We start from the raw sequence: 14,324 nt of genomic DNA on the forward strand, positions 1-14,324 counted from the left end.
GACAAAAATCCCACTTTTGAGGGCTACTGTTTTATAAATGTCAACCATGGAGAGCGCAATGTTGGTTGTAAGGATAAAAGAAACTCTTTCTCTTTGCATTGATACCTAATTGTGTTTGACAAATGTCATAAATGACCGAGCATATTAATTTTAAAGACAACAATGACAAGTTGCATTTTTCCCCAGTGTGAGCATTATCACGAAGGAACATTGAGTGTCTAATTGAAATGGACGAGATCTGTCAATGAAAGTGGTCAAATTAACAGGTCAGCCTGCACAACTACAGGTTTAAGTTCAGGGTTTCCTCTTACCTTTTATGGTCCATAACCTTCAACATTGCCATCTGTTGGCTAACTTGGTCACTCCAACAAAGGCCAACCCACATGATGCATTTTTCTCTCTTCATATTCAAGACATCATATGTTGCTGTGAGCTATATGTTGAATATGAACAAAGAAAAATGGATTGTGTGGGGTGGGCCTTGTCAGCGTGACCATGTTCCTGGACAGGTGGCCATGATGAAGGTTATAATGGACCATAAAATGTAAGAGAAAACCCTAAACACAAATCTGCAGTTGTGCAGGCTGACCTGGCCTGGCCCCTCAAGACAAGCTAATATGATAACAACATCGTACTTACATGATCTTTGCATGGGCCCTCTGGCTAAACACGAAGGCCATGTATAGTTCACCTGCATGGAAAAACACAGCATATGTATACATGGTCACCATTAATGGCAAACTCCTTTCACACTGAACAGTCAACAATGTTTCATTCATACACACATTGATGAGGGTGTTTGGCACTGTGACATGAATGGCCACTATAGAAGATAACAGAATATTACTGCCCTACTTTGGCAAAAGGAAGCAAGTGACATCGAGTACAAATGCTACAAATGAAAAAAATGTTTTTGGGTAGGCCCTTCAACATGGAAATTTGTGATGAGAACTAATGTCGGTATTCATGCAAGTCATATGGTGATGCATTTATAACAATTCGAGGAATTTTGATATTCCCATAAAAACTCATTATTATGTAACTTGCTTCCTTTTGCAAAAGTATTATAGATTTTTCAAATTCATGAAATTATTATAGATTTGCAGCAAACATGAGAAATCTGGCAAAGGGAAGCATGTGCCAATCATATCATGAGTATGTTACTTGCTTCCTTTTGCCATTGAAGGTATTTTAGATTGTGTGTAAATATAAATGATTTGGCAAAGGGAAGCAAGTAACAATCATATCAATAATTGCTTTCTTTTTGCCAATTTTTTTTTCATGCAATTTTGTGCACTTGCTTCCTTTTGCCACCCAAATATCTCAGAAATGGGTCAAAATTGTAACTTTTGGATTTTTCATTTAAATAGAGCATGCCTCAAATATGTCAAATCAATAAAAAAGTCAATATCCACAAAAATGTAACTTGCTTCCTTTTGCCAAAGTAGGGCAGATTAGTATGGCTGGCCGGTCTGGTGGTGGTGGAGGAAAGGAGGAGAGGAGGAGGGGAGGAAAGGAGGAGAACAAAGAGAAAAAGAAAATGAAGGAAGAAGATGAGATCATCTTAAGATGTTAATAGTCAATCTATACACACGGGTATGCTATTAATTGTATATGTGACCTTGCAGCATAGTGGGTAGCCTAATACATTCCAACACTTCTTTAACCTGCATGAGAAGCTTGCCCTTGATTGCTTTTAAGACATTGATGGTTACACTCATCATTTGGAATCCCTGTAGAGCTGACACTAAAGGCTCACTATTACAAGAATAGCTTCTTTGCCAATTATGCAGAATTTGAATACAGCATCTACAAATCTTCAACATTCAAAGAAAGTAATGGTGACTAATATATTCTTTTTGTTTGACTTTTAATCCCAACCAGCTTGGTTTGAACTTTCATGCAGAATATTTTAATGGAAATGTTTTCCCCAATATGCCCTATGTAAAATTTTCATAAGGACATTACTTGCAAACCTCTCTATGGTAAGCCCTTAAAAATAATCTGCAGATACCAGTACATATTTACCGGCAATACTGGGCATATCGTCAATGTAAATGGCTTCTCCTGTGGTCTGCTTTAGGGCTGACTTGTGGACCAAAGGGCGCCCAACAGGATCACGCTTCGGCTGCCCTGGGGCAACCTCCTGCCGTAAAGAAACCAAGCAAGGGGAGGGGAAGGTGGGAGTATGATTAGTTCTTAATTCCACGGCATCAAATACTCTCACAGAGAGAAAACTAAGTTATTATCTTTACTAAATTTCAGAAGGGTAGTAATATGTTACCCTGAAGCTTTTATACATAAACATGTAAGGCACATATTTACAACAGTCAAAACTTCATCATGCAAACTTACTTGGACAGGTAAACTTGTTTGTGCCATTCTTACCCTCGCCCTGCAAACCTTTTCTCCCTTACTCATTTTCTGCTCAGTCAGTGCCTATTTCCTGATTCCATATCTCACTTGCTTTTTAATGTAATACAAATGGTAATAAGACATCCATATACATTTGCTTTCAGAGGCTGCCCTTAAGATCAAATATTGTCAAAGAGGGAAATTTCTTGCATTTTTTTTTTAATTCTTGCATTGCTTTATAAAGGCTATGTAAATGACAGAGACTACAGAAAACTATTCCCAACAATAAAAAAGATATGAATATTACAAATTTATATCTGAACAAATGCATTCACACACCTGATAAAACTGGGTGCCATTCACTTCCAGGTGCTTGAACTGTGATGTTGCACTCTTGTAGCTAGAGGATACAGTTTCCATGGCAACAGAAGACTGGTGGGGAAAGACAAATAAATGGATACTATTATTATTATTATGAATGATCAGACTGCATGTGCTGACTTCCTGCTTGTAATAGACTATAAAATCTTTTAATTCTTTTATTACAGCATCATTCTGATTCAATACCTGACACTGTTTGACACATATCCTCGAGAGAGGGAACATCAAATTATATACCTTGAGGGATTTCAACCAAACTCTGCTCAGTCCACCTATACTTCTCGTAGCATGCTTTGGGCAAATATGATAAAAATCCCTCTAAAAGTTTCTCCTCAAAGAATGACAAAGAAGTCTTGAATGAGCACAAGCAATAGAACAAGGATTTTATGAATCTTAATATTGTATGCCCTATATATTTCGCGAGTCTGAAATTTCGCGAATCGGGAATTCCCAACAATTTTGCGAGTGGTTAAATTTGCGATTGTAGAGTCCTGTACTGGAACGGACAAGTGTACACGCCTACGTTACATTCACATTGGGATCAGAGTCAATATTTTCGCGTGTCTTTAATTTCACAAATAGCACCTAACTCGCGAAATTCGCAAAAATAAAAACCTCGCGAAATATTCGGCGTATACAGTAATATGAGCAAGTCAACTTTGCTGAAAAGACACTGGACAGTAAGGAGGACTATCCAAATGGGAATCTTCAAACAAACACAAAAGTAGCCACTGGAAAATACCTGGGTAGCAGCCATTTGTTTCAGCACCATGAGATAAAACTTGAAGAAGAGGCTGAGGGTCAGTGAACTGCGGTACGACTCCATACCCCCGGGGGCTCCAGGTGGGAGGGGTAAGTCGTCTGCCAAGGAGGAGAAGGCTGTGTCCAGCATGGACTTGTGCCAGTGCCTGCAGAGGTGGAGGTGGTGGGGGGGGGGGGGGGGAGGAAGCATACAAATATTTTGACCTAAAGTATGGCCAAAGCGAAAGTATGATCCATGGTGCAGCAGTCTATAGGATCAAGCCCTTATCATATGGCAATGATAAATGGTATGGATAATCCTTATTCATTGACATTCTGCTTCACTATATGAGCACAGTGCCTGTGGACAGAAAACACCAAGATATACACAATGATGTGTGTACCAATGGCCAAATAAAGCACAGAAATCTGCCTATCAAAATCGATCTTGTGTCGTCTGAGTTTTCACTACGCGTTCTGGGCCATTTTTGCGTCTGCTCAATTCACAACACAGTGAGTTATTTGATGCACTGATCAATGAGGGCACCATTTAACTTTGTATAGGCTCTGTCCTCGTGTAATCCAAAGCTACTCTGCAACACGATGAGGGGAGTGAGGAGAGCAGTCAACGCAATCGTTATTTAAAGCGTCCGCGTCACAAATCTACAGCTCCCTATTGATGGCTATTTGGCAGGCACAAACCCTTATTGGTTGGTAAAGGCGTCTGCGACAAGACTACTATATACATGCACCACTGGCACTACTGTCCCATATATATATTATATAGGCCCTGTACTGTAGCTTCTTGAGCAACTACAGTAGAGGGAATATGAAAGAGATGCTTTTGCACAGACTCCTTTACAATCAACAAGGGTTTGTGCCTGCAAACTAATCAATGGCATGGGGAGTACAACATGTGTGATGACGAGAGTCAGGTGACCCCATAAATACCAACAAACACATTTCATGTGCCGTTCTTGTACATGTCATGACTTACTTTCCGACCAGCTTCTTCATGGTCTGCAGGGCCAGCACCGTGGTGGCTGCCATCCCTCCAAAGGCCAGGGTGATGTCCTTAATGATGTCGGTGCCTTCTTCAAAGACCACCCTCATACCTGCATTGACTATGGCAATGTCGTCCTCTCTTCGCGGCGACTGCTTGTAGGCAAAGAAGTATTCGTTCTGCATAGGAAATTGCAAAAAAACAAAAAACACAAATAGCAAAATACAAAGGCAAAATCTGTTTGCTTAACATTGACCCATTACCTTTCACTACTGTAACTTCAGGCAATTTTACCGCTAATATATACTGCTCATGATTTCAATCCTTTTTCCAAGATGAAGTTGCTAGTGGACAATGCCCTTTTATTTCTACCCTCCCTACAACTAGATATATTTAAAGATGAAGTTTACATGTCATTTTAGCCACAGTTCTGTGACCTTTGACCTTGTTAGATTTGCCCAAGATCTTCAGGTACCAAAATGGCCTGTCTGCATTTCAGGTAGCATAATTGGGCAAATTACCAAGAAAATCTGTTCAACAGTTGTGTCGTGATTTTTTTTTTCTTCATTTGTGAAAACAAGACCTGGGATAGACAAACAACTACATGTATCTTACATTTGTAAACCATATTATTGCCCATCAAAGACCTTTCACAACAAAGACACAAGAGAGAATGATTGCTGTCAATTCCTCTCAGCACTGAGACATACAGCATTTTTTATGAAACATCTGGACAACAGGAAAATTCCAAACCTTCTGACCAAGATGTGTCACTTGTGTGCACCATAGCAACAGAGTTGGACATGCATGGGTACACCATTACAGGCACATGTACCATATCTGGATTCTTTAGTTCCAAATTTTTCTCCCACCCCCAAAAAACAAACAAACAAACAAATTAACACATGAAATAAAAATATAGAAATCTATAAAGTACAATGTGACCTTCCATTTCTTCATGCACAATTCATCCCCTTCCCCTTGATTCCACCATCCTCCATGAATTCATTTTTCCATTCACTCACATCCACTCATCCCTCTCCATGCCCTTTTTCTTTCAATGCCCTCAGACACTGCTTGAGTATCTTAGACTGTATCACCTGTCGGTATATTCAATACATACTCATTTCTCCATCCCCTCCCTCTGTAGCCCCCCCCCCCCAAAAAAAAAAAACAACAACAACAACAACAAACAAACAAACAAACAAACAAAACACCAAAAACAAAACAAAAGAAATGATAGTAACTATGTGTAAATGGACAAAAAGAAAGTAAGAAGAAAGTAGAAGACAGTATAACCTGCTAACCTGTTGGGTGCAAGGAATGGTGATTGACTTGAGTATCTCCTCTGGCTGGATGATGTTCCTCCGATAGCCTGTGAAGAAATTCTCATCCATCGTGACAGTCCGCGTTCCTTTTGAAGAAACATGCAATAAAACACAGAGGGTCATTCTTGCAAAGAACAGAATGATTAAATCTATGCAAGAGATCACTTGTCAAGTTTTCTCGCCCCATCTAAACTCTTTAATACATCAGCACTGTCTTCATGAAATCTGATTTAAGCATCTTTTTAAGTGAATACATTTGGACATCTTTTACATCCACTTGTATATGTTCCCAATATTCCAATCTCATTGCATCGCCTATAATTAGAATAAAGAAAGAATTTAAACAAGACCTCAGTTGCAAGCAGTAATCAACACAGTGAGCTTTTGTGACAATGAAACTTAAATATCATGTGGATTGAATATATGCAGCAATACTAGTGGAACATAAGCATGAAGTTTGAGGAAAATCAAGCAATCCGTTCACACATTATAAGTTTTTAAGGCTTCAATCCTGCTAATATTGTTGGATGAGAAGACATTTACAGCATATCATAACATCATGCATGGATAATGACATAAAGAAACCATCAGCAGAATTTAAGACATTTTCACAGCATAATGAAAAAGCATTTAGTACCCTTAACATACATTGTATCTAGTAATATGATGAAATATGTACTCTGCATAAAATATCAAGTTTTGTAGAATTGCCTTTATATATTTTTTAACTATCTTTGTCCGTACATAAAATGTCACAAGATATTGCACCTTTCTCATCCAGCGATGGAAGCACTGAAACTGTAAACATTTACAGTTGTGTGTGAATATATTCCTTACTACTGTAAACATGACCGCATTACTTGTTTTGTATATGTAGAAGAAAAACACATGTTGAAAAAGTGTATCTGGGCATGACATCTACAGCTGTAGTCACGGTATTGGGCAGGGTGCACTGGGAAGAACACTGCCCCTTACCACTTTCAATAAATTTGTGGGTGTGCAGAGAGCACGTACAGGTAATGCAATTACAGACATATGTTTACGGACAAATGTTTACAGATAACTATCAGAATATAAGCATGATGATATTGTCTACCTCACAAGAACTTCATGCAATCAATGACACAGCTTTTTTTTTTTTTTTTTTAAAGCACTGTGTGCCTGCCTTGATTATCATACCCCTGGACTTTGGACCCCTGTCCAAGTGTTGACACTGGACGACATTCACATTCTAACCCGAGTGTGATTGCATGACAGTGCCTGGAAGAGATGCAGTGAAGCGTGACTCTGGAGCACACTTTGTAGGGAAGTGTGTTAAGACACACACGTTAGACCTACATAATACACCACTGGAGAACACACGGAAGAATGTTCTTAATTTGCATGTGAATGGGGTGCTCTGTGCAAATGCTGCTCAGCATTCAAATTGCAAGATAGAATCCCACTGCTAATAATTTACTCATTGCTGGAGCTGAGGAGAAGCAGGATCATACAGACAGCCTTTCATACAAACACCCAACTCAGTTCTGTTCCCTGACGGCAGTAAAGCTGGCTTAGCAAGTGCAGGCAGACATTTTATTACGTCTCAACCAAGTGCTGACGATAACTTTGATATCAAAAGGTGGGGATATTATGTTTTATTATGGACCTAATTTCATGGTCCTATTCTTTCTTGTTTCAATTACTATATTATATACTTCATGTACGCTCAGATACATTACTGGGCTTTGCATAACCTTATGCATAAACAATGAGGGAATAAGCTATATAAATGATATATAAATATAAATGACAATAACATCACTAGTTACATAAAAACTATGCAAAATATTAACCTGACAGATGTATGATTCAAGCAAGCAATTCTGCACTGCCAATTCTATCCTATCAGACACTGCATGAGTTGGCTTACTAGTATGCTGCTACATCTCGCTTCGATTGATCGCTTTGCACAGATTTTACCGCACATTATGTGTACACTATAGATTGGATCACAGATGTGAGTGGGACTCACTGTCACTTTAATGGCTAAAACCAGTAAATTATCCATAAATTCATAGTAGTTGACTAATAATGATCAACAAATTGGACACATTAATGCTAAAATTTACTGAGGTTACATATACAATGCAGCTGTCAAAATTTGAAGAAAAAAAAACTAAATCTTTCATATTACATGACTAGGTAGGACAGACATGAGTGAAAATTTACAAATTATATGTAAAATCACAACCTTTCCAATCCAATTACTGTAGTGAAAACACCACCACATGGTTGCATTGCAAGAAGTCCTTGAGCTGAACACTTGCGTCCAGGGGTTAGCAATGTATGAATTACATTTCTCAATATTTTAACAACAACAAAAAAGAGCCAATACAAAAAAAAAGAAGAAATAAATAACTGCAAAGGTCTGTAGTTTGTGGTCAATGAAACACTTCACTCCTCATTGGAAACAATACTACTCTTAGACTCTACAGTGTTTCAAAAAGTCCATGATTAAGTATTTCACAAATGACAAGATTGTCTGCCACACTGATCGTCGATTCCTCCCATACCCTTAACCGTTTTAGCTCCCACACAATGGGTCTGCTCCAATACTCTCTGGTGAGAAACATCTACTTCTCGCCCGTCTTCATACTGAGCTGGCTCTACGGCATCTTCCTGCTGCTGATGACCCTCGTCTTTCAGGGTCCAAGATGGATGTTCAAGAAAACCGAGAGGAAGGTTCGGCCAGACTGCATGAATGACCCTCAACTTGGCACGCACAAATTCATCAAACTTAAGGTAACCACGGCAAAACTGCTTTCATTACTTCACTGCTGTGGTGTGCCAATTAATCTACAAAATTGCTGTATTATAGACCCTTTATAAAGTAGTCACGGGCCTAATGCAGCCAGCGGCCACTCATTTTGTATCCTATAGTGAATATCTAACTGCATATAGCGGTCACAAGTAAAAATTAAATCTTCAGTCAATTAAAAATCAAATGAACAGAAGTATCTTAATTCAAACTGAAATTCAGTGAATTGTGCACACAAAAAATTCCCATATTAGAGCTGTTCATGCAAACTTTTTTTTTTCCCTTAAGAACAGCATGATGTTATTTAATGCTATCATACAACGCAAGTGCTGAAATTCCAAATGGCCACCGACCTGTCTATAGTGGCCACTTACCTATAGAGGCCACTTTTGTTGTTACCCTTGGGTGGCCACTATAAACAGGTTTGACTGTAGACGTGCAAAATGTACCAATGTATCTAAAAGTGTGTCTGCACAAAGATTAAGGTTAGTCTGACCCTGTTGGCATTCCTCACAAAGACTTTGTGCTTGAAGACAGCCATGCCTAGTTTGAAATGACCACACTCAAGACCAGTACATTATATTTGTGCTTGACCACTCTATGCAGGAACTGAGCCTCCACGCGGTGGAGTCGGGTGACCCCTCAAAGCCCCTCATGTTGTTCCTGCATGGCTTCCCCGAGTGCTGGTTCTCATGGCGACACCAGATCAAGGCGTTCAACAAAGACTACCAGTAAGGAAGTTGCTCTGGATATTAAATGTACATAAGTTTACAAATAGAGCCCCCCCCCCCCCCCCCCATTCATACCCAGAAAATAAGCTACATTCTACAGTCCAATGTAGCTTACTTGAAGAGACCATAATACTGGTAATCAATAAGTTCAACATACTGATCATGCTAGGATTACCCTTTTACAGCATATAATCAAACTGCATATATACAAGGTAGTACCTAAAAATCTGAATTCCGACAACTCATCACCTAAATCATGAATGTTGATTGAAGATGTCACTAGCATTTTTGACATTAATCTCTATTTTAAAAAAAGGCAAACAGTAATTTCGATGATGGCTCGAAAAACAGTAGACAATACATGTCTTTACTGGTGAATGATGTTAGTGAGTATAATATCATGTGATGCACGTACATGCATCTTGTCAAAGAACAAAAACAAAACAGAACACACAAAAGTAAGAAGAGTCGTGATATCTCCTGGTTTTTCAGAAGGGGAACAAAAAATCACAAATGTATCAAAGGAATGAGAATCAAAGGCTTTGTCAAAGTCCGCTGCATGCTGGTCTGCAATCCCATTTTTTTTTTTCACAATTCATTTTGAATAGCTGTGTGGCTGTGGACATGAGAGGAACTGGAGAGAGTGATGCACCCCCAGCGGTCAAGAACTACGTCATTGACAAGCTGGTCGGTAAGCTTGACCACTGTAGCATTCTCATAGCAGAAGGGGTCACTCACTACAACATACACTGTATTATGTTCACATAGATGTTCATGACGGTAATCATCACGTAAGAGAATTCCATGGGTAGAAGTGCAATTGTCTATCGCCTTTAGGAACTGTGGATATGCCATCATTGGTATACACTGTGTACACATACATTCGTTGAAAAACCCGAGCATCAAAGACTGACCCACTAGCTTTATAGTAAACATAGAAACTATATTGCAGAATTAAATGCAAGTAAAATATCACAATGCAGTGACACTGCAACAACATCACTGTTACAATTATAGGGTGGATCTCTGCTTTTCCCAGATTTGAACTTCAAGTAGCGTGTCTAGAAACTACATCACCTTTTGCAAGGCTTCCCATTAGTGGGGCGCGAGTTTGAAATGACCATATAGAGATATATCATAAAGAAATTTGAAGGAGTGTGCACTCTCGTGTCCCACAGTATACGATATCTTTCTAGCAATGACTCATCACTTCATATTGATAGTATGTATTACACAAGATTTTCACACACACGCTCAAATTATTCAAACACCAAAATTTGTGTATATATGCACGCCAAGAAACAATCCTATCTGTATTTGCACCCCTAAAACACTTGATCTCCATATCAAAGTCCCTGTTGGTTACTTGGAGTAACTTTTAGGGTATATTTGCTTATATTGTATGGGTCTATTAATAGTTTTGTGACATGACAGGTGTTTCTTTTTTAAATGATAGTTCTGACAGTTTATCATACATAAGTTTATATTATCAATTCCTCCCTGCATGATGCTCGATGTTGACCACCCGCCACAGGTGATGTCCGCGACCTAATCCAAGCCTTGGGTCACAGTTCCTGCGTCCTTGTGTCCCATGATTGGGGCGGCATAGTGGGCTGGACCTTCGCTGCCCACTACCCAGAGATGGTGGATAAATTCATTGCCCTGAACATATCCCATCCAGACCGAATGGCAGAACTAGTCTCCTCTTTTCTGCCCCAAACCAGAATGTCCTGGTGAGTATGTATCTCATCCAGTGCGAAAAATTTGCAAAAAAAAACAACAACAACAACAATGATACCAAAAGATCATTCTCTTACCCATTTGGTTGCACTTTCTGTCTGAGCATGCATCTTGATTCCTAAATATTTTTTTCCTTGAGAGAATTTGAATATCACCAAACTCACTTCAAACCATCAATTCCAAGTTCTGTTGTAATGTGCATACTGCTTATAACTCCTCGGTGGCGTATGTCTCCCAGTATTACACCATTCACCCACGGGCTGATCCAGGAATTCCGTAAAGGGGAGGCGCCTTTATAGTAATTAAAGGGGGCGCACGTCCCCCCCCCCCACCCCATTTTTTCTTTTTATTTCTTTTGCTTTAACAAAAAATAAAGAGGAGGCGCGGTGTGCCCCCTCTGGATATGCCACTGATTCAGCATATGCTAGCATCACTTCTTTGATAGCTTTACTGATATCCACTCATTAGAATTCGAACATATGATTTCACTGACTTTCTTTGTCGTCCTAAGTTGGAAAATATCTCACTAAAACCAAATTAATCCTCTTCTCATTCTCACTACATACTTGGGTACATGTTAGTTGTGCAAAACACAACAATACATTAGCATATATGAAAAACAAAATAATATATGATTTCAGAGCAATTAAAAAAGAGGTTTAGTGATACCAAAAGCACTATTACATTGATACTGGTGTGCAAATGAACAGACCAAGACATCCGGGTCCCATTTCATAAAAGATGTTAAGATAGCAATTCTTGCTGGCATGGCAACTTCCAACAGCAACAGCCAATCAGGAAGCTGGATTCTTGTCGTTACCTCGACAATTGCCATTCCAGCGAGAGTCGCTATCATATCAACTTTTTATGAAATGGGGCCCTGATGTTCACCCCTTGGACAGAAAGCCCCACAGATGCTGCAAACATTCCTGAGTAGTGAAAGTGAAGAGTTGATCATTCTTTCCCTCCACTCCTCTTTCTGCCCACCAGGTACATCTTCTTCTTCCAGCTGCCCCGCCTCCCAGAGATGCTGATGACGATGGGGGACTACGCACCCATCGGGATGGGCCTCCCAAAGGGTAAGGCCACAGAGGAGGAAAGGGAGGCTTTCAAGTTTGCTTTCTCTCAACCGGGTAAGTCTATTGGACTGACAACTCATCTTAACACTGCCAGTACCAGCAAACCGACATACAGCGGTAATGCAAGCCATTGCTCAAATTTCAGATATGCTGGCTGCATTTAAAGGCATAATTTACCATTTGCAGATGCAACAAAAACCCAGCATTAGTGCTTCAAAATAGTTCTAAAATGTGAGTTAAGGATAGAAACAACCAATGTAAAACTTTGAACCAGTATAAATGATGTTAAGTATTGTTAAATATACGAAATGTGAACAATATAATAGTTTTACTAAATGTTTCCAGACTAAACCATCTACAGTTGTGGTTTATTGAGAAAAATAGTGATATCTCCTATATTTTAGGCTTTAGTGCAACAATTTTATATGGTAGGATGTTTTGTGATAAAACTGACCTACACATTGGCATCAAATGTGATATCTTTAACATTTTTTAAATCACTGCTCCCAAAGGTAGACAGGGCCTTTAATATCAAGTGTAATGTCAAAAAGACACTAACACCAAAAATTCTGAACTCTCTGCAGTTCCATTTTGCATCACGACTGTTTCCCCCAGTTTTTGGTTCACGTGGTTACTTTCTGTTTGAAGATCCCAGCAATATTTCACAAATAAGTCTTTCAATTTGAATATTCAAATCATTAGTACTGTATACTAGAGGCGAATGAAAGCCACACATACAAATTACTGCGAGGAGGACTAACCTCTTCATTGAGCACTTCAAGTACTTACAAGCAGTACCAGTACATGACCGCTATTCCAAGAACCATATATAACATGCACGTATGGTTGTATCTCTAAACTGATGTTGGTATCTGTATAAAGGTACTCAACAATTTGAAGATATTTCATAGTGATAGCATGTGGCATGATTTATTTGTGTAATGTAAAGTAAGCTTTCAGTGTCCTAATTATTTCTTTTACAAAACAGAAAGGAGGCAGAAATGACAATAATCAAATTCTCAATTTCAAACAACTTGCTGTAAAAATGCCCATTATTTGCTTCCTATTTGTTTCCTTCCCCCCCCCCCCCCATTTTTCATGCAACAGGGAACAAGTTACTCTAAACACCCAATTGCATTCTTTGTTCCATGCGTACTGTGGGGATCTTGTTTTGCTCTGTCATTTCCATGTCCATGGCATCTTGTGTCATTCTCATCTTGTCTTTGTTTTTATGCCTCCGCCAGGAAGTGTCAATGGAGGCATTATGTTTTCTTTTTTGACATTTCTTGTGAGGGACAATGACAAATAACAATCTTTGCTCCACAGCTTGCTTTTCTTTTTGACGTATATCTCAATCACCTTGGTCACTCATGTTCCGCAGGGCGCGCTACCACTTTTTGAACTACTATCGCAACATTCTCAGCACACTCTTTACTGAGACCGGGAAAGTGAACGTCCCGAGTCTTCTCATCTGGGGTACGGCTGACCAGGCTCTGCACACCAAGCTCTCATACGACATGGAGAAATTCTGCCCCGACCTCAGGGTCGAGCGGATCGAGGGTGGGCAACACTTCATCCAGCAAGATCATCCCGAAAAAGTCACTGACTTCATTAAAGACTTCCTTACAAAGTAATTAACTCCAAAGTCTATGATATAAAGTTTAAGATCTGCAGTTAGCATTTTGCATAAGTATGAATATTTGAGAGCAACCTGGTAGAAAATGGCTGATGTGCTGCTATGAATCTTTTGATCAAACCATTTATTTGTATACTGGAATGAGTACTACGTACAGATCTGAGTACAGTAGACTCCCATTATAACCAAGTCCTTGGGACAGGCAGTTTTCTTTCGTTTTATCGAAATTTCGTTATAACCGAACAAATAAACAATGAAAATACATAGAGCTGATAATGTTGAGGACTGAATTTTTACTTGTGTTCGTTATAACGGGAGTGCACTGTACTTGCCTACTACTGCATAATCATGGGCCAGGCATCTCTGAATTAGACACACATTGTAAGTGTGTGTCAGTTCTAATCATCTACCCGGCATGATTGTTCAAAACAACTAAAGGACTACTAAGATAAAGCTGCAGTAGTAGATAGACTATTTCTCACCAATGCAAACACAACATCTGCTTTGGCAACAGGTTCTAAGTGTTACAA

The 14,324-nt window shown here is 39.2% G+C and overlaps 2 protein-coding genes across 2 annotated transcripts in view; one reads left to right on the plus strand and one right to left on the minus strand.

Annotated features, from left to right (window-relative positions):
• LOC140226338 (xanthine dehydrogenase/oxidase-like) overlaps positions 1-14,324 on the minus strand; it is a 69,961-nt gene that overhangs the window by 10,684 nt on the left and 44,953 nt on the right. The window contains exons 13-18 of the mRNA XM_072306859.1: positions 5,788-5,894; positions 4,475-4,659; positions 3,479-3,644; positions 2,695-2,787; positions 2,029-2,146; positions 640-691 (exon numbers count right to left, since the gene is read on the minus strand). Of these exons, the coding sequence (XP_072162960.1) occupies positions 640-691; positions 2,029-2,146; positions 2,695-2,787; positions 3,479-3,644; positions 4,475-4,659; positions 5,788-5,894 (721 nt within the window). The remainder of the gene's footprint in view (positions 1-639; positions 692-2,028; positions 2,147-2,694; positions 2,788-3,478; positions 3,645-4,474; positions 4,660-5,787; positions 5,895-14,324) is intronic.
• Positions 7,284-13,825, plus strand: LOC140235037 (epoxide hydrolase 1-like). The gene is made up of 7 exons (XM_072315077.1): positions 7,284-7,429; positions 8,379-8,592; positions 9,215-9,339; positions 9,948-10,030; positions 10,874-11,072; positions 12,070-12,216; positions 13,540-13,825. The coding sequence occupies exons 2-7, from the start codon at positions 8,389-8,391 to the stop codon at positions 13,790-13,792; spliced, it is 1,011 nt and encodes a 336-aa protein (XP_072171178.1). The 5' UTR covers positions 7,284-7,429; positions 8,379-8,388; the 3' UTR covers positions 13,793-13,825.

Source organism: Diadema setosum, chromosome 1 (genome assembly GCF_964275005.1).
Source record: "Diadema setosum chromosome 1, eeDiaSeto1, whole genome shotgun sequence".
Classification (NCBI taxonomy): domain Eukaryota; kingdom Metazoa; phylum Echinodermata; class Echinoidea; order Diadematoida; family Diadematidae; genus Diadema; species Diadema setosum.